The sequence below is a fragment of the Hipposideros armiger genome, unplaced genomic scaffold (genome assembly GCF_001890085.2).
Source record: "Hipposideros armiger isolate ML-2016 unplaced genomic scaffold, ASM189008v1 scaffold_432, whole genome shotgun sequence".
Classification (NCBI taxonomy): domain Eukaryota; kingdom Metazoa; phylum Chordata; class Mammalia; order Chiroptera; family Hipposideridae; genus Hipposideros; species Hipposideros armiger.
Window position 1 is genome coordinate 908170 of NW_017731782.1, and position 26921 is coordinate 935090.

At 34.2% G+C, this 26921-nt stretch overlaps 1 protein-coding gene across 4 annotated transcripts in view; it reads left to right on the forward strand.

The window, feature by feature from the left end:
* FCHO2 (FCH and mu domain containing endocytic adaptor 2) overlaps nucleotides 1–26921 on the forward strand; it is a 122571-nt gene that overhangs the window by 78549 nt on the left and 17101 nt on the right. For 3 of the 4 annotated variants that reach the window (XM_019665078.1, XM_019665080.1, XM_019665077.1), the window contains 10 exons: nucleotides 279–318; nucleotides 2185–2279; nucleotides 5368–5490; nucleotides 7517–7620; nucleotides 12573–12702; nucleotides 17398–17509; nucleotides 20384–20539; nucleotides 20902–21034; nucleotides 24254–24453; nucleotides 25189–25253. In XM_019665078.1, coding sequence (XP_019520623.1) covers nucleotides 279–318; nucleotides 2185–2279; nucleotides 5368–5490; nucleotides 7517–7620; nucleotides 12573–12702; nucleotides 17398–17509; nucleotides 20384–20539; nucleotides 20902–21034; nucleotides 24254–24453; nucleotides 25189–25253 — 1158 coding nt within the window. The remainder of the gene's footprint in view (nucleotides 1–278; nucleotides 319–2184; nucleotides 2280–5367; nucleotides 5491–7516; nucleotides 7621–12572; nucleotides 12703–17397; nucleotides 17510–20383; nucleotides 20540–20901; nucleotides 21035–24253; nucleotides 24454–25188; nucleotides 25254–26921) is intronic. The other variant, XM_019665081.1, reaches the window with a different exon arrangement.

Consider the following 26921-nt stretch of genomic DNA (forward strand, 5'->3'; position numbering starts at 1 on the left):
AGCCCATGGCAACCCACTGCCACAGGGGCTGCAGCCTACGCCATCGCCCGGTGACTCACAGCAGCCCAGCTCCAGGGTGAGCTGTTGTTCAGCATCTTAGCTGTAGAAGGCAGTGTCACTGGCCCTCATATGTGGGATCCGAACCGGGGCCCTCTGGCGTCCCAAGCCAGTTCTTAACCATTAGGCCACTCGGCCGGCCCTATTGTTTCTCTTTACATTCATTAAAATATTTACTCTGATTATGAATTTTTTTCATAATATCTTAATTTTTTAATTAGGTGAAGAGTTAAAGTCAAAGCCATCTGCTGCATCCACCGAGTAAGTTCCACGTTTAAATTTTTTAAAACATACTTAATATTTTAGAGCAATTTTAGGTTCACAGTAAAATTGAGTGGAAGATATAGTTTTCAGATATGCTCACTGCCCCACACATGTTCAGCCTCCCTTATCAGAGTAGCACTTTTGTTTCAGTTGATGTACCTACCTACACTGACATATCATTATCACCCAAAGTCCATGGTTTACATTTGGTTTTGACAAATGGATATACTGACATGTCCACCATTATAGTATCTTACAGAATAATTTCACTGCCCAAAAAATTCCTATGTCCTCCACCTTTTTACTCTTTGCTCCCTACTATGTTTAAATTTTAAGTATCATTTGTCCTGTTTTCTAGTTTGTCCTGTTTTTTAGACTCTTAAAAAGAAAAAATATTTTAAGCCAATGTTGCATGGGTTTTTTTCACTTCAGTATCTATCAATATGAATACTTCCTTTAATATTTTTTGCATGAGTAAAAGTAAGCTTACTGGATAATTTAATAATAAATAGATAGTTTAAAACTTGATACTTTTGAAGCTAGGCACTCATTGAGCAATAGGGTAGTATTCATTTGATTTATCATTTTTAAAGATAAGCTTTTTAGTGTGTAAAACTTCGTTTTTAGAAATCATTTATGCAATTGTGATTCTAGGCTTTATCATACAAAGTGTAGTATGTATCCATGTAGATGCATGTTGTAATGTTTATAGATAATTGTAACATTTTTATTATATAGTGATCCTTTTGGTAAGATTTTTAAAAAATAGAAAATAGTGGCGGTTTGATACATTAAAATACTCTTTTAATGGGGATTAGTCACTCTCTCTTACACCTTATGTATACAATTTTTATCAATCTGACCGCAATAAAGCTGGAAAAAGTTAATTAAAAAAAAGCAAAGGTCAGGTGCTTCAGGATCCTAGAAATTAAGCATCTTAAAGGGGTTGTGACTAAAATGAAAAAGAGAAACATTTATATAAAAGTTTGATTTAAAGTAAAGAGCCAGGAGTTGAATCCAGGGAGTAACCAAGAGGTTAGGTGATGCAGCACACTGAGTTTTTGAAGTAGAATGTTGATGCTCTTGATGATTTTGTCCATAGTCTTGGCTATCTCTCATAAAAAGACATGTATGAATGACCCAAATAATTCGCCAGAGTGCCTCAGTGGATTGCCCAGGGAGAAATCCTGTCCATGCATGATCTACTGCAGTGATCTGACCTTTGAAGTGTATATCAAGTTGTTGGGCTCACTTCTGTACTTGAGAAGTACTTTTTTAAAAAATCCTTTACCCTTTTTCTTTATCTTAGAAAATAAGTATGACCTTATAAAATTTCTACCTGATTTCATGTCACTTAAGAAATTTCCTGGGAGCATTTGAGATCTTGCCCTGCATATGTCCTCAGTTTTGCTCAAATAAACTCATAAAAATTTTTTTTTAAAAAAGTTTTCTGTCCAAGACTGGGTGCTAGGTATGAATGAACAGAACTGATAACGTAGAATTAAGTAGCTGTGTGTCCTTTAGGCAGCTCATTTAAAGACCGTTTGCTGCTTTCCTTTGTTTGTAAAGCTGAAATCATTATTTTCATTTTGACAGCCCCTACAATTGGTTCAGAGTATAATAAATTGCCATCAGTGGGGATTCATCTTCTCTACTCACCCCTGCCGCAAGATTCTGCTTATAGCTGTTAACGAATATTGGCTTAATAAATTTGTTAAGTTTCTTCACATATTCTACTGGTAGAATATCTAACTTTTGAATCATATATATTGAGCGATTATAATTCTCTGAAATAAGTGTGTAGATTTTATACTAATAAAATATTCCTTTGTGAAAATCCTTATTTTTAAAATATTATGATAGGAAAGGGACCAGTGATTTACTTGCTTGGGACCCCCTGTTTGGACCATCTCTTGATTCATCTTCAGCTTCACTAGCTTCATCATCATCATCATCAGGTAAATATATATACACATATATATTCTTTAAACTGAGGAATGCAGTAGTTCCTTTTTCCTACATAATTTATTCATCACTTATGTGTTGTACTTAGTGATCAAAAAATTGTTTAACTTGTCCTCTGTTCATATTGCCAGATAAAAGTGATTTTATACTGGTTTTGTTAACTTAGCTTAAAGATCCTGTGGCTTAAACAATAAAAATTTATCAAAATCAATTTTTTTTTCATTTATGTATTTACTTCTAGGCATCATTCCCATATTGATGCCCAAATAATTCTTATTGTTTATATATAAAATTCAACTGCATAGATGTGCATTAATGTAGCCAGTCCTTTCTTGATGGATATTTAAGTTGCATCTAATTTTCTAGTATTATGAACATCCATGAATATAACAAATTTTGTTCACATCTCATAATATTCTTATAATAATTTATCAATATAAGATTAATGAGTCACAAGATATACTCATTGATACTTATTGTCAAACTGCTTTCCGGAAAGGTTTTAGCACTTCTCAAGCAATATCTGAAAGGACTTGAATGCTTTGTAGTTGTTTGGCAAGAATACGTTAAGTTTCTCTTTTCTTCATAGTGTAAAATCCCATTTGCCAACAACCAAAGCAGAGATCAACAATGCACATTTAATAAAACCACTGCTTGTTCAAAGCAAGAAAATAAAATCACTTTAAGTTGATCTTTAAGCTGCTTCTCTGGGATTTCAGAAATACTATACAGTATTTGGGGTTCAGAGAGTGTTGGAATGGTAGGGAAAGAACTTTTATTGATGAAGTTTCTTGCTATGTCACTCTGCCAGGAGCTATGCACGTTATTTAATTTCACCTCATTAACTGCCATAAAGTTGTTTTTATTGTCCCAATTGTATAGATGAAAAAAGTAAAGCTCAGAGATAATCAGAAACTTTTCTAAGATCATATAACTAGGAAATGATTAAAAATAAATTAAAACCTGGATCTTACTAGTTCTAAAATCTTTTGCACTCTGGCAGATTTACACAATAAGCCTTTTTACTATTAATAATAAAATGAATACTAATATTTAAAATTAGACTGTTTAGAAACTAACATTTTAAAAAGAAATTTTAATTGGATTTTAGGCAACCTTACCCCAAAACAATTTGGAATTTTGAAGGGAAGGTGGTGTGTACCTAATACTTGTAAAACAGCAAGAAATAGTCAATAGGTAATTCAACATCTTCTGAAGTTTCATTATAGCCTTTCTCAGTGGGCATTTGTGACTATTTAGTTTTATAAAACTAACTTGACTAATAGATGGTATGAGAAAAGTAATCGTACAGGAAAAGCTTAAGTTGTTGGGGGGTTTTTGTTTAGTAAGAATGTCAGGCAGCGGTTTGTATTTCGAATGAAGGAGAGTACTGAGAGGTATTTTTCAATTTTGTTAAGATTCTTTTATGAACTATTTTAAAATTTTTAATAAAAAGTTTCACTTTGGTATCACAGGCTTTAGTAATATTTGTTAACTCTGCCCTTTGTTTCTTGCTATTTTCTTTAGCACAATCTCTTCCTTTTCAAAAAAGTTCTCTCTTTTCCCTTGCTACCTGTTCAAAGAATGTTTCACCCATATCACTTACAATTTCAGGTAAAAAGTGATACATTTTATTCAGTCATTTGATGTTTAGTAGCTAAGATATAATAAAACATTTATTAACCTTTTGCTAGTTTTAAATTAACTTTGGTATGTATTTTTAACCTTCCTATTTGGTCTGAAAAATAATGTCATAAATCATTTTGCTCTTCAAAAAATATTAGTGATGTTGAAGAGATATTTATTGTTATAGAGTAATTACTATTAAATCTTCCCTGGAACAGAATATAATTACTGATCAAACTGATGAATATATCATTTGTGGTTCTTCTGTACTGTTAGACTGGGCCTAAGTGAAATTGTGAGATAAGCGTTTTGTCTTTAAGTTTTCTTCCACCTGTTACTGTTATGCTCCTCTTTCCCGTCCTAACATCGTCTACTTACGTACCCATTTTCACATCTTATCAAGGTCCACGTTGTCAGAGTATTCCCTATTCTCTTTTATTCTTTCAAAATCTTAATTCATTAGTGACCTCATCTTAGCTGAAAGAATAAGAAAATAATTCCAACCAATCGGTTAATAACTGGTATGTTAAGCCTTCCAGTGTTGGTTTATGTTTAAAAAGGATGCTTAGAGCTTGGTACAGAAGTAGTTTCAGTTGCCTCTTTTACCATGTGGACTATAAATAAACATTTATATATATTAAAATTTAATATAACTATCTCATACTGTCCTCTCCTTTGATAAATGTTAACTAGTGTAGATCATTTCTTCTCTGCCTATGGGTTAATTGAGCACTTGTGTTCTGCAAAAATCTCTTAAAACTATCTTTAGAAAAATATCAGGCTGGTTTTTTATATTAACTCCAACACTGATTTAGTCCATCTTACTTCCTATGACAGTTTTATCACCAGTCACGCACTTCATTGAATAACACATGCACACAGCACCATCACTTTAACACCTTGTCAAATCTTTTTAGACTCTTAACAGACTGTTAGTTACCTTTTGCTCTCTGAGAAAACAGGAATAACTCTGTCTTTATATATTTTTGGAACTCTAATTTTACTAATGTATTTTAAGTTTGTTATGCTCATACTTATTTTCCTCAGTTAATATAAAGTTTGAGCTCATGCTCTTGTTCCATGTATGATTAAATTTTTCTAGTTTTGAGTAATTAAAATAATATTAACCTGAAACAAGATAACTGTTTGGCTATAGAGATTTATATTTTAGTTCTAGAATTTTTCTGTTGCTTCTAGCTTTCAGTTGTTTTTCTTTCCTTCAGCTGACCTTAAAGAACAGAATAGGAACAATGCTTTCTCTCCCATTGATCTGTCTGGGTGTATGATAATTGAATCTTTACTTGAAACCAGGTCAGATTCTGGGTCTAAAAGCCCATCACTGGACTTTTCCATTAACCCTCTTTGCTGTCCTGCTGTAACAGAGAACACAAATAAGTTTCCTTTTGCTTCATTGCTCCAAAATCAGTGGATTTCTTTTATCAATGAATTTGTTAGAGGTTCATCTCTCCAGTGGAGCTCAGACAGCATTCCAGCGATCGTATTGGAAAGCTGAAAATACCTTCAGCTGTCCTGATGCTTTGGATGGGAGCTCTTCAACAGCTGAATCTAATAATCAAGGTGACCTTTGCCATACATAATATCATGTCCTGAAAAATTAATGACAGAAGAAGCTGACAATGCTCCTGATTTTTCTTCTGCATCATCATCATCATTGCTTCTGGATTATAGATTAGTGTCTGTTTTTGTCCAGATAAAGAATGGTGTGGGCAACATGCATTGTCTGTCTATCCCTCTTAGGTAATGTCACAGGCTAGATCTAGATTAGGTCTTATCTCCTATGTTTTTGTACTTTACAGGTCACTTTCTATTTCTTGAAATACTGCATCTGATACACATTTCTTGGAACTCCATCATCAACGCCATCACTACCACTACCAAAAAACAAAACACAACTAAGACACTTAAGTTTGTAAACAGTTGTGGTAATGCCCTTCAGAGGCTTGTAGAAGCAACACTTAATTGGCATATTCAGATGGATTCATTTCTAATATATAAATTTATTGTTAATTTATAATTAATTCATTTATAAACAGTGGTGTTGATAAGTTTTGTTATTAGCTTTCCTCAAAAAGCAATTTCTGATTGTTTGAAGGAGCTCAACTTAATACTTGTAGGCTTGGTTTTGAGTCCATCTAAATGCCATTTGGATAGGCTACTTGATCAGTAATGAAGTTTCAGGTGTACATGTCTATTAAGCTCTCACAAGTTTGAAATAACTTGAGTGTTGGTCAGTGCTGGTTTTATTAATAATGAACATATGTTTAAAATAAATACGTCATACATAGCACAGGGAAGCGTTGTGGTCCTCAGGTTGGTGTACATTTCTTCCAATGTACAGCTTCAGGTAGTAGTACAGCATGAAAGAACGTGTGCTGACTGGACAAAGGCAGCAGCCTGAGAAACTAAACTGGATTTATTGCCAGTTTTCTGCAAGCAACCTAAACTCTGCTTTCATCTTTGATCCCTTCATATAACACAATTTCTAAATGATTTCATAACCCCTATGGCATTTACTTTCACTCCTGTGTGACTACCTCCCTACCACCTTCATGGTCCTGCTTTTCACACCTTCATTCCTCCATCACTGACCAAGGTCCTCAGCTTTATTGTTTGTTTCCCCATGTATATATTTAGGCCTATTCGTATATTTTTATCTTTGTACATCTGTAAACTTACAGAACTTACTGAAATATATTTCTCACCATCCATATTATATTCCTCAGTCTCTCTGAATTACAGGTCCATCTTTTAGAATGTACCAAAGGGATTTAAAAATTATTTAAGGATGATTTAAACATTTGTTTCCATTCTTCACTCTTGCTTTGATTATGCTAATCCATTTGTGACTTCTGATGACGTACACTTGAATTCCATTCATTAATTTCTACCACAATGAGAGTTATTTTTAGTTAGGAATACTGAGGTTAATATTTCTGATTTATAAAATTTCAAAATTTGCAAATGGTGTTGAAAAACAATGAACACTAAATTTATATTGGATTTAGGGAAAGTTAAGATATTATTTTCAACACTTACAAAAATAAGAGTGATTTAGGGAAATGGTTTTAGTAAAGATATTTGTAATACTTTAATTGTCACAAAAATGTTACAGTGTGATTTAACTTAAAAGTCAAATTACAGTAAAGGTAAGTGTTTTATTTAGAGTTCATGTTATTATTCTGAAGGTGTTTCAGTCTTGCATTACTGTCTGTAAAGTAGATGTGTGGGCAATAAACTAAAAAACTTAGGCCTTAAATTGTATGTTTATGCCAGCTAATTTATCAGACTTAATTTTTATATGTATAAATAATTGAAACGGGAATACAGTTTATGTGTGTCAGTTTTATTGAAAATTTAATGATTTTAATGATTTTTCTTTCCAGGTATAATATTAGTAGCTTCAAAAAAAGCATATTTGATTAATAGGTTCCCACTATTTCACCAAATATCTATAATTACATTTTATTAAAACTCCTGAAAAATGAGCTTTGAATCCTAACAGTTCCTCTATAATAGAATGTCTTTATGTAAGGATTGCTACATACTAATGATTTTCTTCAAATTTTCTTTTTCCCCCCACCAGCCAGGCCCACAACTCCTCTTTCTGTAGGCACCATTGTCCCACCTCCAAGGCCTGCTTCCAGACCAAAGCTTACTTCAGGCAAACTCAGTGGGATAAATGAAATAGTATGTACTCAGGTGTTTCTTTTTTTTTTAAATTATAACTGTTTTAAGATGCAAATGATATCTCTCTATATGCCCCTTTAGAGATAAATGCTTGGAATTTTCTACTCGACTCTTCAAAGTATAGAAAAGTTTTCCCAAACAACACTTTCTTCACTTCCCCATATTACCTCAGTGATTATACCTGTGGAGTAAGAAAGAGATTTCCCGAGAAAGTTAGCATATTATAAAAATACTATTCAGTACCCATTGTTTCACAATTAAGAGGACTTTTTATATAATTCTGCTTCAAGTCAAATATTAAGGAAGAAATGGCAGCCTGTTGTTCTTAGACTTGGGTGTGTGTGCTGCCAGGAGATGCATAGAGGGCACCTTGGCCAGCTTTCTTTATTTTATACATAAGGAAACTGGAATTCACTTCATTGACTTGTACATGTTAAGTACATATTGCTGTAAAAAAGGAAAGAAAAAAAACATTGTTCTTTAAAAGTTGTCAGATCATGAAAGAAATTTTATGGGTTCTATTCAGAGTGAGGCGCTCTTAGAAGAGTCTTTGCCTCTGATCTATTCTGCTTTGCTTTATCTTTTACACTAATTGCCAGTTTAATTGCCAAAATTAAATTTCTAAAAGTTGAGCTTAATCTTTTTTTTTTCCTGGATATTGATCTCCAGTGGTTCCCCATAATTCATGTGGTTGAATGTTTTAGCTAAATATACAAGGCTCTTGATAAAGTTGCTTCAACCACCTGCATTACCAGACTAACTGTATAACTTTCTCCTCTTTGTAATCTAGGTTCCAGCCACTTAAAAGTTTCCACTGTTCCCCAATCCCACCATGCTCTTTTATACATCCATGTCTTCTTACTATGCTCCCTCTATCTGAAATGCCTATCAGTTCTCTTTAAGACCCAGCTAAATATCACCAAAGCCCTCTTTGATCATTACTTCTCTCCCAGTGGATTTAATCATTCTCTTCCTTATACCCATATACTTTGCTTATATTCTCTTAGTGCACAAATCACGTTGTATTTCTTTTCTCCGCCGCTCTACCCATACTTTTTCTGTATGTGTTCCCTTCACTGGACTATGCCTTAGCCAATTTCATGTCCTTAATACTTTGCATAATACCTGTCACTTGGGTACATGGTTAGAAAATGTTTCATGAATGAAAAGGCTTGAGCACTAAGTGTTGAAATGGTGACATCTTTCTTTTGCCCCCCACCCCAATGAACAGACTTTGTGGAAGTGAAATGAAAGACTAATACAAGCTGCCAAGGAGATGGTTATTATTGCAGTAATATAAAAATTAACTACATCTTATTAACTGGGTGTTTTCCTGATTACAAAAGCAGTGCATAATCATGTTGTAAAATTTGGAAAATGGAGAAAACACAGAAAGAACATAAAAATTCCTGCTATTTTACCACCTAACATTTTTATATATATCCTTTCATTATTTTTTGAATGCACAAGTATTTATTTACTCAGAGTCAGTAAAATATAGTTATTAAAAGCACAAGTTTATTTGCCACTAGTTACCTGAGCAACATTAGGCAAGTTATTTATTTGGAGTCTCAGTCTCCTTATAGGTAAAAGAGCTATAATGATAATAGGTTATTGTGATACTTAAATAAGTTAATATATATAAAAACACTTAGAACATTGTCAAGTGCAAGTAATTATTCAAAAAGTTAATTACTATGAATGGTATATGTATATTTTTAAAAGGTCATATCTTACATATTTTTTGTTCACTTGAAAATATTTTGGGAATGTCTCTCTATATCATGAATTATTCCATAGTTTTCAAACTTCTTTAAAGTGGTAGAATCCTTTGTCAAGTAATCTTAAAGTCAGATAATCTTGTAAGTCTATTAATTAAGTAAAAGTTGGACTTTTGTGGTTGAATCCTTCACATCACCCTTTACTCCATGCCCCAGCCCTGAGAGCCTTCTGGAAACCACTCTCTGAGGGCTTCAGGGACCACTATTTGAAGTGGCTGCAGAGCATAAATGCTGTGTCTTCTATACCACTGTCAACATTAAAATTCCAAAAGTTTTTATAATTTTATTTGACATTTAGTTTATTTCCAAGTTTTCATTTAAACAGTGTCTTAATGAATATTCTTATGTTTACTTCTTTGCAGAAATTATTTCCTTAATAAAACTTTAAAAAGTGAAAGCCATGAGCTAAATGGTATGCACATTTTTAAGACCCCTGATGATTATTGCTGTATTGCCCACAGAAAGGTTGTGCTGATTTGGATTCTCTCTAGCTGTACACTGGAGTGCCCTTTTCCTTGCATGCTTACGTGTGCATTTTTTCTGAAAGTGTCTTTAACCACATCCCTACCGAGACCCTCTCATTGTTCCAGAACAGTGGTTCTCAAAGTGTGGTCCCATTAGCATCACCTGGGAACTTGCTAGAAATTCAATTTGTCTGGCTCCACCCCATACAAATCAGAAATTCTGGGGAGTGGTCCAGCAATTGTGTTTTAACAAGCCCTCCAAGTGATTCTGATGTGTGCTAACGTTTGAGAACCACTGTTTGTAAGCAGTGCTGTCCAATAGAAATATAATGCAATTGACATATTTTCTAGTAGCCACATTAAAAAAGTAAAAACAGTGTAATTAATATACTTTATTTTACTCTCTATATAAAAAATATTTAACATGTAATCAGTATAAAAATTATTGAGACTTTACATTCCTTTTGTGTATGCTAAGTCTTCAAAATCCACTGTGTATTCTACAATTCATCTAAATTTGGACTGGCCACATTGCAGGTGTCAGTGGCTATGGTTCTAGACAGTGTCATTCTAAAACGAGAAAACCACATAAGAAAAGAGCTGTTTTGCCTTTTCCTGAAAAGTTATAAAATGCACATTCTGAATTGTAGAAGTGCAGACCCATTATATTGCTCATGAGGCCATGTTGCCACAGGAGACATGTCCCCCACAGTAGTTAATTTCAAGACTTTTCCAAACTTGTAGGTTTCACATCAGCTGTTGAATTTAATATTTGTTTGGCCTCATGTCCTGCACTACCCCCATCTGTATACAAACAACTGTATTTTCCATAACAACGAGTCATCCAAAAGCCTTCTCTGGAACTAATAGTTCTAATGTAGTTAATGAGGATGGGGGGTTACTAATTGTAGAACACTTTGGGCAGTACTTTCTAATTCTTGTAAAAGTGTATATCTGTAAATTTATGTTCATGCAATGAAGAACTGACATTTTAGTGTATGAATGCTTATAAGGTTTGTTTGTTTTTAGCTTTTGTTTTTCAATTCCCTTAAATAACTGAGGACAGGAGCAGTGTCTTTTTTTGTTCTCTGCTTTGTAGCTAGTACCTAACCCATGGCCTAATACATAGCAGGCACAAAATACTGTATTTGCTAATACTTTTATAAACAGAAAGGTTATTTTTAATTAAACTAAATATGCCTTATTTTAAAAGTGAAACACCTCAGGAAAGTATTACTACTGTATTACTGGAACAATTAGGAATTTGGAAGGAAAACAATTTGTTCACCAAGGTAAAAGATAAATGCATTGGTGTTATTTTTCATATTTGTTTTTATGTGTAAGTAGAAAAGCAGGAAGACAATAGAATTAACATTTTCTCAAACTTCTGTATGGTGTTAACTTTCTCGGTTAAAACAAATTATAAAGGAAAAGGTGGACAGCTCTGTAAACACCAAAAGCAAAGGGCAGACAGTTTTTTTTTTGTTTTGTTTTTTGACTTCAGAGCACCCTTTGGATGCAGTTAAAAACAAAACAAAAACACGATGCGGGGCCGGCCTGGTGGCTCAATTGGTTAAGAGCTGGCTTCCGGATCCCACATAGAAAAAAAACAACAGAAAACAAAACAAAACCATGATGGGAACCAGAAGTAGATCCAGGATGGAACCCCAGAAGAATTTCCCCACGCAAGGTGGATTGAGTATACAAAATGCCAGAGCAAAATGAGGCAATATAGTGTTGAGTCCAGGCATAGCCAGTTGGCAGAGGAGCAGTCAGTAAAGGCGTGGGCAGGTCGTGCCTCTTTCTCGTAAGTGCAGATACAAACTGCACTGCCATGGGGGAGTGTCAGGATGAGTTTCCGTCAGTGAGCTCCCACACAAGTGTTGACTCGAAGGGCAGGCAATATTTAGGGAGGACATACTTGTGGCAAATAGAGCAAAGGGTTAATGAAAGCTCAGGTAATAAATACTAAGACTTCCCAAAACTAAATCAAAGATAATACAGAGGGTGCCAGAAAAATGTATACACGTTTTAAGAAAGGAAAATCCGTATTAAATTTGTAATACAATGAATGAGACCAGCAGTCATTTGATTAACACCATCTTTTGAGCGAACTTCATACTACACCTTGCTATTGTAATTCAATTCAACTTCGTAAAGTAATACATAGATAACATTTCTTAAAATGGTTGCATTTTTTTTGGCACTGCCAGTACATACAACTCATAAAAGGGCAAGTGCCAATTTTATTTTTATCAAATTAGCTAAAAGTTTTAAAAAATGTTTTCTTTTCCTCTTTTGAGGCTCATCCATTCATTGCTACAAGGATACAGAGAAATATTTTGTTGATTTATAGGCAGTAGGCTAAGGCCAGTAACTCTTTTGGGAAGCAGTTTGGCAGTATGTATGAAAAGCTTTCATATTGTTTATTTAATTTCTTAGAATCTGTGTTAAGCACACTTTCTGAAATACAAAAAATGTTTTATGTACAAAGATTCTGTTGATGCATTATTTTAAAATAGCTTTTTCAGCTTTTAATACAATCTCAAAAATTATTTGACCTATGGCATCTCAAATTTTGAATTAAACTTAAACACAATAAATTTGGTTTAGTGTATTAAAATGAAACTTACCTGATACCTAAAAATCTTTTTTGGTAACAGAGGAATTGTTTTACCATTTTGATAAATAACTTTTTGTTTTGAAGCCCAGGCCATTCAGCCCACCTGTAACAGCCAATACCAGCCCACCTCCTGCCGCTCCTTTAGCCCGGGCAGAAAGTTCTTCCTCTATCTCATCTTCTGCTTCATTAAGTGCTGCCAATACTCCAACAGTAGGTAAGTAATTATCACCGGTTACATGTGAAAGTTAAAATCCAAAGTATGATCAGGCTGAGTTTTTTGTTGTCGTTTGCTTTTTAATTGGGATGATGATGAAATTTTTAGTTTTCTGGAAACACATTTGGCATTATCAAACAAGCCACAGTTTCATTTTCTTTCTCACAGTTTATATTATCTTAATAAAAGAATTTTCACCATGGCTAGCACTGTTAAGAATGCATCAAATGTATAAACTACTGACCAATATAAATACTGTAGTTGAAGGCAAAATATAATGCACTCCTTTCTACTGTGGCCTGGCCTGATACTTGCATTCCTAAGAAAGATTGTGTTTTAAAAACAATTGATTCAATGAAAGAAAGGGGTTTTATGCTTGCAATGAATTATATTTTTCTACAAGAATTTAAATCATAAAGACTTAAAAGTAGATATTAAGGTATAGCTATATAAACCTAAACCTCACTGAACAAATTTAGTGTTACATCTAGATTTTGCTCAAGAGTTTTTTTCTGTCATCACCTTTATTCAATTCTTCCTACAAATTCTTACTGTCTTTCTCACCCACTGTTAGTACAATAAACAAAGCACAAAGCCACTTAAAGCAGCTGTGTTTCGGGAGCAGCAACTTCCTGTCAGAATTATAAAAGTCCCCGTTGCTGTGCTTCTAAATAATAATGGGTTTATCCTTGATAATGTAAATCACTGATTTTTATTAACTAAGCATAATTCAGTAGAGCTCAAGGTGTCTGCATCACCTGGAAACTTACTAGAAATACAGACCTTTTAAATCAGAAACTCTGGGAGTGGGGCTGGCAATCCTTGAACAGACCTTCCAGGTAATTATGATGCATGCTAAGTTTGAGAATCGCAGCCCTAGTTAAGCTGATTTAATTATATATAATTTTATATGTCAGAACTCACAGGAGAAATGCATCTTGTATGTATGATCATTTTAAAAATGGCATAAGTAATATAGGTAAAATGAGAAAAAATGATTTGATTTCTAAATTTCTAAACATGATGTTGCCAATCTTATTTTATATACCTTTATGAACATAGTATTTTTTTACCATTTTTTAACTTCATGTAAACACAATATGTCTAATAAGTTTGTTTGCTTGCTATAAGAGCACTTTATTATTTTTTGTTTGTATATATGGTTTTGATAATTTTTGTTTCTGCAGAATCTACATTTTAGTCATGAAAAACAGATAGGACCTATTAGAAATCAGACAGGTGGTCTAAATCAAAATTAGCTTTAATTCTTTTCCATTATCTCTGGATTATTCAGCAGGTTTTCTTTTTGTGATGGAAACTTTTAATTTTGATTGAGTTGGTACATATGTTTTTAGTTTGAGCCAAGGTTGGCAATAGGAGAATCACAAGTTGGTGACAGTGATGATGACATAGGCAGGCAGGATATATGTGGATTTTGTACAACAAAGGATCTTTAAATCTACCTAAAAAATTCTTTATTATGCATATTCAGCTCTTTGTTTAGATGTTTTTTATTCTTTTTTGTTTCTTGAAAGTATTTTCTTTTCCTGCAATATTTTGTTTTATTTAAATATGATAGAAGATGATAATTTGATTGGGACACTCTCTGAAATTGAAAAGCACTGTGAGACTTCACAAGGTATTGTATTGAAAGCAAATGTATGTGTTAACTAATGATCCTAAAGTGTATCTAAAATACACTTTATCTAATTTTTCTAAAATACTTTATCTAATTTTTCCTTTTCCAGCAATGTATGGTGTCTCAGAAATCAAGAATAACTCTAAGGTTTAACTATCTCAATTTTGTACTAATTATGTCCAGTTGCTATAGAGACTCCGTTGATATCAAATCCCTAATTATAAAAACAGTTTTTTTGCATTACCCTCCATCTCCCTGCTCTTCTTCTCTCAACATTAAGAAATATCAATAAATCTTAATTCTAAATCTATCAGAACCAGAGATAAAAGTGATAATAAAATAAGCAGAAAGACTGTGTCATTTAAAAAATTACAATATCTAAACTACCAGAGCAATGGCTGTCATACGAAAACCATCCATATTGTAAGTGAGCTGAAATTAGAGGCACTGAGGCAGGAAATACTTGGGGAGTGAGCCTCTGTTTTCTACTCCTGAGCCAAAAGGAATTCCACAAAAATATCCATTGACTGTTATGGAAACGTACCCCTTACTTATCCTCAATGTTATATACTCTGCAGTTTCAAAACATACCATTGTTTAAATGTGGAGCAATCAAACCAAAATTGGAATATACACTATCCTTATAGAAAATACAAGGAATTTTTTATTTCTAGAAAATGATTTATTCGGGATATAAATTTAGACTTTTTTTAGGGACTTAAGTACATATTACCTGTGTCAGACGTTTTTTTGAGGTATGCATATGCAATATAATCTTGAAAGGAATAGAAAATACAAAAGGGCATATGCCAAAATGTTCAGTGGATTTTGAGTTTTTTGCCTAATTTTCAGTACTTTATTTGCCAATATTTGAATAGTGGGCTTAACAGTTTATAAGGAAACTATTTTAAGAACTCTCATTTTATATGCCGAAACTGAATAATTGAAAAGAATAACTTCATAGGTTTGTTTTGATTTTTAATGTCAAAGCAGCAGCAGACATTAGCATTACCCATGACTATGTATAGATACCCATGTGTAGGTTATTTAATGGAAAAAGTCAATTTCATATTTAATAAAATATGATTTTCTTTAATAAAAGACTATAACCTTCCTCTTTCTCTGAAAATATGCTTTCCTGAATTTCTAATGACCCTCTAGTTTAGAACAGTACATTTTTTTAAAAGTTGATTGAATTAATTTAGATTTACAGTGAAATTTCCCCAGTACACAACCATATATTTGCATAGTTGTAATCAGTGAATTTGTACTTCGTCTTAACATTTTCACATAACATTTTCTTACACACATCCCCCAAACTACTGCTCAGGCCCTTATCTCTCACTTCTGTCATCTCTCACCTGATCTAAACTTGAATCCCTGAGACAGTCATTTTTCTCTTTGATCGAGGATCTACCCTGTGTTCAGTGTGATCTTACTAAAAGAAAAACCTAATCGTGTTTCTCTTAAACATTTTCAGTGGTTTTTAGTGCCAACAGGATAAAATTAAAGGTTCTCCATGCCCTCTTCTGGGTCATAAACAATTCTCCAGGCTCATTTTCATATCTTGCATCATTCCAGCCCATCTCTCACCAACAAACTATGCTCCTGTTTTGCAAAACTACTTGTTCAAAAAGGCAACATTTTTTCACACCTCAGCAAAGTGTCTGGCACATATTAGTGGCTAGTAAAGTAGCTATTATGATTTCTGTGAATAAATTTTTATATTGAGTTTTTAATTTTTATATGAAATTTTAAGTTGTCTTGTTTGGGTGGGGGTTTACTTTTCCCAGTAGCCTAGAAGCAGAAGTTCTTGTTCCCATGTATTTTTAGTCACTGAGCTATTTTTCTAACTATACAGAACCTTTTAAATCAAAATTCCTTCAAAAATCTCATGCCACAAAATCTTTCTGGCCTCTAAACCTAACAAAAATATGTTTTTCACTATTTGTAGGATGTCAGGTTTAGTTGTAAGGCAGAGAAAACCAGTACTGATTTTTGTCAGAATTAATCCTCCAGGTATCTCCAGGGAACTCAGCCCTTCACTGTAGGCGGTCTGCAGTAAAAATATCTAATGACTATGAACATGGTGCAACATTTATATAACAAAAGCGTACATTCAAATTTCAGTGATGTGTGCTGACTTAGGTTATTCATTTTTTAAATAAGAATTATAATTAGCTATTCTATTGACTTATTTTTACACATTGCATCATCTATTATATATTAAATGAAACTCTCCAATCAGTAGCTGTAGTGGTAAGGCATAAACGGGAAGAGTGTATTTGGGGAAAAAAAAGAAAGGCATTGCACTATTTTGAGGGGTTTTTCTATTATGAAGTAAACCAGATTCTTTGTTTGTGTGAGAAAAGAAAAAACCCAAAACCTGAACACATGCATGGATTTAAATTTGTTTATATTATGCTTTTAAAACACTATGCTTGATTATGACTTGACTTAAAGGTGTCTTACCTGAGTGAACTTTATTTCAGGAATGTAATAAAAAATGTTATTAGTTACATTTATTGAGGCAATATAATACAATATAATAATGTGGGAATATAATACAAGCATTAGACAAATAAGAGGTAAAAGAGAACTGTAATAGTGAGTAGTGTATGAAACATTACACTGCTCAGTTAGAAATAGCTAGTGGCTAGAAGTAGCTTAAATACAAAAATTCATTTTAATGCTCTGACATATATGATTGATAGAACCTGAAAGAATTTAGTATTTGAATGATTTGGAAGCCCTGTTTTGGTAATTTTAGCTCTTCAAGTGAAAGGCTTTTTCCTTCTGATGTTCCTTAACCCAACCTTTCTGTGTCATTACATTTGAAAGAAGAGTCACTGTGATGTTTTCCTAATTATTTTGTCCTTTGTATTATATTCCAGTTTTTTTTATGCTATATTTTTTAACCTCCAGATTTATACTTGGAGCATCATTGAAACCAATAATAGAGTCATTTGTGACAAGCTAACATTGTGAAGCTACCTGTCTTGGTATTTAATAATGTCTTTCTGTAGGACTTAACAAATTAAATGTATGTATTCTAGGTGTGTCACGAGGTCCCAGCCCTGTCAGCCTTGGAAATCAGGACACCTTACCTGTGGCAATTGCCCTTACGGAATCTGTCAATGCGTACTTTAAAGGAGCAGACCCCACCAAGTTAGTTTTATAAAGACTGTGTGTGTGTGTGTGTGTGTGTGTGTGTGTGTGTGTGTGTGTGTGTGTGTGTGTGTGTTGGTGGTAAATTTTTAAGAGTTATATTTGATTCTGCATAGATTAGGATTTTCTGTTATTTCTTTACCTGCTTTTTGCTATCAAATACAGTCATTTAGGGGTTGTCTTTCAAATTTAAAAGTCACTGTAATCATCAGCAGTGATGGTTTTTTTCTGTTTATTTACATTCTTGTTCAGGCTTTATGACATCTATTGCTTGACATATGTATTGAGCAGAATGATTGAGATGGGGCTAGAACTCTGAATCTTGGACTAATGTATGTCTTTGGCAAAAGTTTGACATTTGTAGGAAAGACTCAAAATGCATGCTGAATATCCAAGAAAAAAGATTGGTTTAACCTCCTTATTTTAAGAAAATACTTGGGTAAATGACCACCCCTACCTTTCATGCAACATTATTCATTCATCAAATATTTGAGTGCTTCCTGTGTATAAGACCCTGTTATGAATTTGCATGATCCAGAGAGAAACAGTTTCTTTGATTAGTTTTCTCTCATATGCAAACTCAGGAGAGAGCTTTCTTTTGTTTACTAAGGTATCCTCAGCACTTATAATTGTCTTACACATAGTAAATACTCAAATATTAGATGACTGAATGTATATTGAATGAATAATGTTATAAATGGAAAGTTAGGGGTATTGACATATGCTATGAAAAAAAATAAACCGGGGTGGGGGAATGGAGAATTACAATAGACAGCTACTATTTTAGATAGAATGATCAGAAAAAACATTTTGGAGGTTAATGTAAACAGATGTTTGAAAGCCAGCGAGGAACAAGTCATGCAGGTAGGTACCTGAGGGAAGATTCCAATGAGTGTAAGGGACTGAGGTAGAAGCATGCTTGGCATAATCAAGAAACAGCAAGAACCATGTCACTGAGTAGAAGTAAGCACGGAGGAGCGTAAAGAGAAATCCGTAGAGGTACCAGATCAGATTGGGCATTGTAGATGATAAGTTTGGAATTAATTTTAGTGAGGTGGAAAGCCAATGGAGGCTTTTAAGCAGAGGAGTGATGAAAGAGCATTGTGGTTGCTACATAAGAGAAAAAACTGGAAGGAGCCAGAGGAGATGCAGAGAGAGAGTTAACCACGGAAGTCCAGGTGAGAGGTGATGGTGACTTCTGTAAGGGTATTAGCAGATGAGATGGTGAGTAGTAATGAGATTCCGAATATGTTTTGTAAACAGCTGTCAAGATTTGCTGAGTAGATTGCCAAGTGTGAAGTACTTATTAAGACAACTTAATGGAATTGTAGAGTTGATAGTTCATGATTCTGGAGTTCAAGACAGGTTCAGGCTAGAGATAAAATACTTGGTAGTCATTTATTTGTATACTTAAAGCAAGGGGCCTTAGAGAGTAGAGATCTGATGAGAACTAAGTCCTGGTCTCCTTCAAAGTTTAGAAAACAGGAAGACAAGAATGATCCAGCAAAGGAGTTTTGAGACAGCAAGCAGCAAGAGAGGTGAGGTGAGAACCAGCAGAGCAGTGTCCTAGAAACTAAGTGAATAAATCCTTTCATGAAGGAAGGTGTGAAACTATATCTGATACCACTGACAGGTCAAGAAAAACTGACGATTGGCAATTTGGAAGTCATTGGTGACCTTCACAAGAACAATTTTAGTAGAGTGGTGGAGATAAAATGAGGGAGCTGAGGAGCAGGAGATGATGCAAATAATAGACAACTATATTTGGAGAGATTAAAGGTAGGCAGCTCTTTCAGGATGTTTTGCTCTTAAGTGGAAGCAGAGAAACAGGGTAGCAGGAGAGATGGTAGAATCAAAGGAGAGTTTTATTAATTTTAGTGTTTAAGATTAGATTCAGTTTAGCATGTCTGTGTTGATGGGAAAGAGTCAGTATTTATGGGAAAAGATTGACCCTGCAGTAAAGAGAGGGGACAGTTGCATGAGTGAAGTCGTTTGGTACAGGAACTTCAGTGCAGAAGTGACGGGATTGGCCATAGGTGTGTAGACTGATCATCAGTTGAAACAGGAGGGAAAGCAGAAGGTGTGGATAGAGAGTCAAGCAGGGTAAGAGTTTTGTAGTGAGAGTGTGAGATGGTACTTATTTATTTTCTCAGTAAAATGTAAAGGAAACTCATTGGTTGTGAGTATGGGGAGGGAATATTGCAGGTTAAAGGGAATAAGGTGACATTATGAAAGGAGCTAGAGAATGTAGTAGAATTGCCAGGTAAGAGGACCACAGTATTGAAAGGATTATCTGTGTGGACATTGAAATCACTAAAAATTATAGTGGTCTATCACTGTTCCACTACCACACAGTGGGTCAGGAGCTAAAATTTTCAGAAAATGAAAAGGGAATGTCGAAGATGACTTGAAAGGGATGAGCTAGCGAGCAGTATAACAGTGTTATGAGTTTCAAAAGAAGTCGGTGGTTTTTAGGGCGGAAGAAGGAATTCCGAGTTGGAAGAGGCAGTGAGGAACAAGGAGGACATCTGCCACTGCCACCATCAGGGCCAGGACTTTGTAGAGCCTGGAGGGAAAAACAGCTGCAACTGAGGGTAGTGTTACCTTCTAGGACAGCCAGGGGATGGGTTCAGCCGACAAGGAGAAGAATGTTATCAGTGTTCCTGCATTTGTGTTTGGAGTTTAATTCTAGAGAAAGATGATGCTAATTGAGTATGCCATTTCACATAGGATCATTTTTTTTTATAATTAAGTTGAAAAAGTTCATCCATAATTATGGTAATATATATAAAGTCCTTTGTAAACTAAATATGCTTTAAGTAGAGATTAAAACACCTTACTTAAACTAAAAATTTTCAAAATCCCCAATTTCAGGTGCATTGTGAAGATCACTGGTGACATGACAATATCATTTCCAAGTGGAATTATTAGAGTTTTCACTAACAATCCATCTCCAGCTGTGCTATGCTTCAGGGTGAAAAACATTAGCAGATTAGAGCAAATTCTTCCAAATGCACAACTTGTGTTCAGGTTTGTGTACTTTTGTTTTGAAGGTGAAATTTCTTTTTAAGAAATTTTTTCTTTTTCTTTGAAGCAATAATAATTTAATTTTGAAGACAGTACCAAAATTATTTATTATGATTGAACAGCTTTCTGCATTTTGTTTTATTTTTGGTGGTGGTGGTAATTATTGTTAAATCCCTCTCTACTATCCATCTTCTCATCTTTCAGGCAAGCTTCTGTTACATTTTTTTCTTTATCCCCTAACTTTAGTTTTCCCTCTTCCCACCTTTTGGTTCCTTCCTATTAGTCTTTCCCAAGTCACCAAATTACTACACATGGGTAAAGGATAAAGTTAAATAAAATAACAAAAGTATTTCTTATACATGCAGTGATCCATCACAGTGTGATTCTAACACAAAAGATTTTTGGATGAACATGCAAGCTGTTACTGTCTACCTCAAGAAACTATCAGAGCAAAATCCAGCTGCTTCTTATTATAATGTAGATGTATTAAAGTATCAGGTGAGTGTCCTGTCATTGAAAAAAATCCTAAATTAAAACATTAACAAATAGCATTAAATGAATATGTCATGGCCAAATGAGGTTCATTCCAGGAATGCAAGGATGTTTCAAAACCAGAAAATCTATTAATAATCCTATAGAGATTTTTGACTAATTTGATCAAATTCATCATCCATTTTTGTTTAAAATATTGAGTAAATATAAATACATGAATGTGTCCTTAACCTGAAATGACAAACAGCTCATTCTTAATAAGGAAACACCTACAGCAGTCAGTCAAAGTCAGGAGTGGCAAAGACAACCATTATTTCTGTTAGCATATAAGATTTTTCTGTGTTTGTTTGTACAATTAGATGAGAATAAAATAAGCGGTAATATTAGAAAAGAGGAACCAAAATTTTATTATTTATTGGTGATATTCCTGGAAAACTCAAGAGAATCAACTGGAAAACTATTTGATATAGGAGAATTTAATAAAGTGGTCAATTTAAAAATTAATACAGAAATTAATAGCTTTTGAAACAATCAGGAAAACGAATGGAGCAAAATATTCACAATAAAGAAACTAATTAGGAAGAAACATAACACAATCTTTTTTAAGATTTTTTATTGGGGGATTTGGGGGATGGGAACAGCACTGGGGAATTGGGGGGAGGGGAACAGACAAGTTGCTGTCCTTTTGTTCTTCAGTCTAGTTGTGGAGGACATTGCTTCACTGGCCCAAGTTGGCACCATCATTGCGCTCTTCCCGGGCGAGGCAGATCAGTCACCGGCTTCTGGATGGCCGCTAACTGTGGCTGCTGGCCACTCACGCTGGCTGCTGGCTACACACGGTAGCCCATGGCAACCCACTGCAGCTGGGGCTGCAGCCTACACCGTCACCAGCGACTCACAGCAGCCCAGCTCCAGGTTGAGCTGTTGTTCACCATCCTAGCTGTAGAGGGCAGTGTCACTGGCCCTCATACGTGGGATCCGAACCGGGGCCCTCTGGCATCCCAAGCCAGCTCTTAACACGGCGCCACTCAGCCTGCCCAACATAACACAATCTTTACTGACTTGAATATAGTTAGAAAGGAATACTGTATTCATTCAAAGGAAGACTCATAAATTGAATGTAATCCTGATCAAAACCCCAGTAGAAGTGTTTATGTATTTGTGTTTGGAGACTTGAAAGTCATTTTCAAGTTCTCTGGAAGAATAAAGCTTATAAGAATAAGTTAAGAAACGTTGTAAACAGTAATGTGCAGTCATGTTTTAATGGGAAAATTATTACAAGGTGACAGGATCTAAAATAGTTTGGAACTGGCACAACAATAGATGGCCAGATAAATGGAACAAATTAAGAGTGTCCAGAAATAGACCTAAGAATAAACGAAAAATTGTTTCAAAGTAGCATTTCAAAGCAATGTGAAAATGATGAGTTTTTCAGTAAATGGTATTGAGGTGGCAGGCTAGAGATTTGGGGAAATATTAATCTGAATCCCTAACTCATCAGACCTTTAACCAAAATAAAATCCACATCTATCAGAGGTTTAATAATAATAAATGAAACCATAAAGATAACTAAAATAAATCATGGGTGAATATATGTATGTATATGTGTGTGTGTATATATGTGTTATTTTATTACATTTTTAAATCTTAAAGTGTCGAAGACCTTTCTAAGAATGGTACAAAACCCAGAAGCCATATAAGAAGAGAGTGAGATTTTACAAAAATACATTTGTGTATAAAATATTTGATTAAAACAAACAAACCCTTAAGAGAATCAATGTGTAATCTGAGGGGAAAGTATTTGTAATACGTAAGATAGACCAAAAAGCTTACTCAAAAGAGCCCTTGTAAATTAGTAAGAAAAGGTGAATAACTCAATAGATAACTTATTCAAAGGTGCTCCAACTTATAGAAAAATGCTCCATGTCAGTAGCAGTCAGAGCAATGAATATTCATACAATGAGATACCAGTTTTAGCCCATCTAATTGATAAATAATAAGAAACATGGCTGTGTTAAGAGTTGTGACCACTTGTTAATAGGAGTACAATTGAATAGAATCTCATGGAAGGTAATTCTGTTAGATTATTGAATAGATGTAACCTTTAATTCAACAGTTCCACTTCCAGAAATCACACAGATGGGCAAAAAAGATTAGGTTCAAAGGATATTCACTACAGCTTTGTTTAGAAACCAACTAAATACATTCACATCCACAAAGGAAGAGATTGATTAAATGAATTATTATAGCCATTAAAAGAATGAGATGGATCCATGTTCACATATGACTAAAAAGCCTAGGAGGATATGTACCAGGATGTTAACAGTGGGGCGTAAGAATGCCAAAGGATACATTTCCTATTTCTTATACCTTTGTATTGTTTGAATTTTTAATAGGATAGTTTTATTAAAATGGCTTATGTTTCTAGGAAATAAACACTTAAAGAGTAAAAAAGCACTGCTGCCACTCAAGTTGGCTTGAAATTTATTCCAAATGTTCATTTATCATTCATGCAACAAATATTCAGTGTTTACTTATCGCTGGGAGTAGAATGGGGAGATAGACAGTAAACATAAGAATAATATTGTGTTACAAAATTAGTATGGAAAATGGAAAATGTATGTAGACTAAGATGGAAAATTGCATTTTCAATGTACATTTAAACAAGGTCATCAGAGTAGGTCTCATTGAAAAGGAGGCATTTGAGCAAGGAACTGAAGAATTAGAAGGAATCTTACTATTTACGATGGTTCATGTGATTAAAATTAGACATTTGAAGTTGGAAGTATTTGAACTCCAGGCTTGCAGAACTTCATGGTAACTCATCTGTTTTTCTGTTTTAAATCTAAATTCTTATAATTCAGAAAGAATCTTAGAATTCTATGTAGACTATAGAGAGGTATTTAAACATTACATGCATAAATAAGAATCTCTTGATAACATGGCTGAATTCTGAGCCCTTTACTTAAGCTGTTTGAATCAGATTTTCAGCCTGTGGACCCAGGGGAATGTGCATTTTAAACAAAACCATGGAAGTTTTGATGTAGGTAATTCCAGGTCCAAACTTTGGGAGAGACTCTTACTCCTTTGAGATGAGCTCTGTCTAGAAAAAGACAGTTCCCTCACTTATTTTTGATTCTGTGAACTCCTCCTGTGTTCCAGTGTACATGTCATTAACATGACTTTTTTACTTTTCAGGCCAAATAATTGTTTTTCTCTTTAAAGGTGTCATCAAATGGTATTCAGTCCACTCCTCTAAATCTTGCAACATATTGGAAATGTAGTGCTGGCACCACAGATCTTAGAGTGGATTATAAGTACAACCCAGAAGCTATGGTGGCACCGAGTGTGCTTTCCAACATACAGGTGGTGGTCCCAGTGGATGGAGGAGTCACAAACATGCAGTCCCTTCCCCCTGCAATATGGTAAATTACGTAGATTTCTGAATTCCTGTAAAATTTGTTTCAACCCCCAACTTGTAGAGCCTAAATTCTGAAAGTTGTCATAAAAGTTTGAGAAGTTTTAGTGTATTTTCCCATAGAAACCATGCTATAAAAAATGTTCATTTTACTAGTCCAGCCACAGTAGCCTTAATCCCAAATGAACAAAAGTAGTTTTGCTGTCACCACCCAGGAATGATTTAAGACAACTTTACCCTTAGGCAAATTGCTTAGCCTATCTAAACTTTATTTTATTTTCATTTAAAAAATAAAGATTATAATAAGTATTAAATCAGGGTTAAATATAGCATCTGGCACATCTGTAGGAATGCCTGTCTGATTAGTGTTTAGTAGTAGTAGTTACTCCCATCTCTTACCTACCCCTTTGTCCGCTTTATTAATATTCGTATAGACTAACAATGCAGTAATAAGAGTGTGTTCTTGAGTAATGAAGGAACTGAGCCACCTATACATTGTTTTCCTTTCTCTGACCAGTAGGATTGAGAAGAATTACATAATTTGGTAAAATTCCCTTCATTGAGAAAGATAAAGCATTATATTTATATTATATCATAAACATTTTCACCAGGTGGTATTTGAAAGTAAATTTCGCACTCTAGTTGTTCTAACGAAATATTTAAAATGCATTTATTTATTAAGTGCCCTCCATGTGGAAGGTATAATACTAGCCATTTAATCTGAAGATATTTGTGATTATAGGAATGCAGAACAGATGAAAGCCTTTTGGAAACTGTCTGGTGTTTCAGAAAAATCAGAAAATGGAGGTATGTGTGTGTGCATGCTTTTTTAAATTTTTTTTTTTATAATGTGATGTCACTGAAAGGGATTTTTTTTTAAGGCATGTTTATAGAAAGTTTTCTCCTGGAATTTCATGCCTTCAGTTCTAGAATTGACCACTAGGTGGAAGTTCATCCCTTAAATAAAAGTGGACCAGTTGAGATTCAGAACACATTTTTCCCCCTCTAGATTAAATATGCGTTCTCTGTAAGAAAAAGAAATGTTTTGCTCTAACTTTATAAATATTAAGTAAATGCTTATGTTCACATGCTAACATTAAGAGAAAATACATAATAAATTTAAAGAAGTAGAACTGTCTATTCCAACTAGATAACTAATTGAAACTTATTTAACACACTCTGTGGTCTCCCAGAAATCATGTAGAAGCTTCCAGGCTTTAAAAAGCCCCCTTGCGAAGTAAAAGCAAAGACAAATGAAGGGGGGACTATATCAAACTACTAAAAAGCTTCTGCACAGCAAAAGAAAGAATCACCAGAACAAAAAGGCAGCCAACTGAATGGGAGAAGATATGTATTTGCAAACAACACCTCCCATAAGGAGCTAATATCCAAAATATATAAAAAACTCGTGCAACTCAACACAAAAAAACAAACAGTCCAATTGAAAAATGGGCAGAGGACCTGAACACTTTCCCAAGAAGACAAATGACGAACAGATGTATGAAAAGATGCTCAGCCTCACTAGCTATCAGGGAAATGCAGATCCAAACCTCACACCATTAGAATGGCGATAATCAACAAGACAAAAAATAACAAGTGTTGGAGAGGCTGTGGAGAAAAGGGAATCCTTGTACACTGCTGGTGGGAATGTAAATTGGTTCAGTCACTATGGAAAACAGTATGGAGGTTCTGTAAAAAATTAAAAATAGAGCGACCATATGATCCAGCAATCCCTCTTCTGGGTATCCACCAAAATTTGAAAACATTTATTCGTAAAGATACATGTACTCCTGTGTTCATTGCAGCATTATTCATAGTAGCTAAGACATGGAAACAACCAAAGTACCCTTCGATAAATGATTGGATAAAGAAGATGTGCTACCTATACATAGTGGAATACTACCCAGCCATAAGGATGAAATAACTGCCATTTGCAACAACATGGATGGATCTTGAGAGTATCATGCTAAGTGAAATAAGTCAGATGGGAAAAAATAAGAACTATAGGACTTCACTCATATGTGGGATATAAAACAGAAAGCAACAAACAAACAAAACCAACTCAGACACAGACAACAGTATAGTGGTTACCAGAGGGGAAGAAAGGTGTGGGTCAAATATATGGTGATGGAAGGAGACTAGACTTTGGGTAGTGAGCACACAATGCAGTGTACAGATGATGTATTATAAAAGTGTGCACTTGAAACTCACATAATGTTATTAACACCCCAATAAGTTTGTTTTTTTTTTAAAGCACCCCCTTGCCTACTCTTTCTTAAGGGAAACTTTCCTGGTCATTTCCCCTTATTAAAACTAATCATCAACACAAATGACATCTAATTTATATATGAAAACTCATACTATATTGTATGAAAAAAAACAAAACTAGCCAACAACCTTCAATTCTGTGATTTTTCTCTTTTTTTTTTTTAAAGATTTTTATTGGGGAATTGGGGGATGGGAACAGTGCTGGGG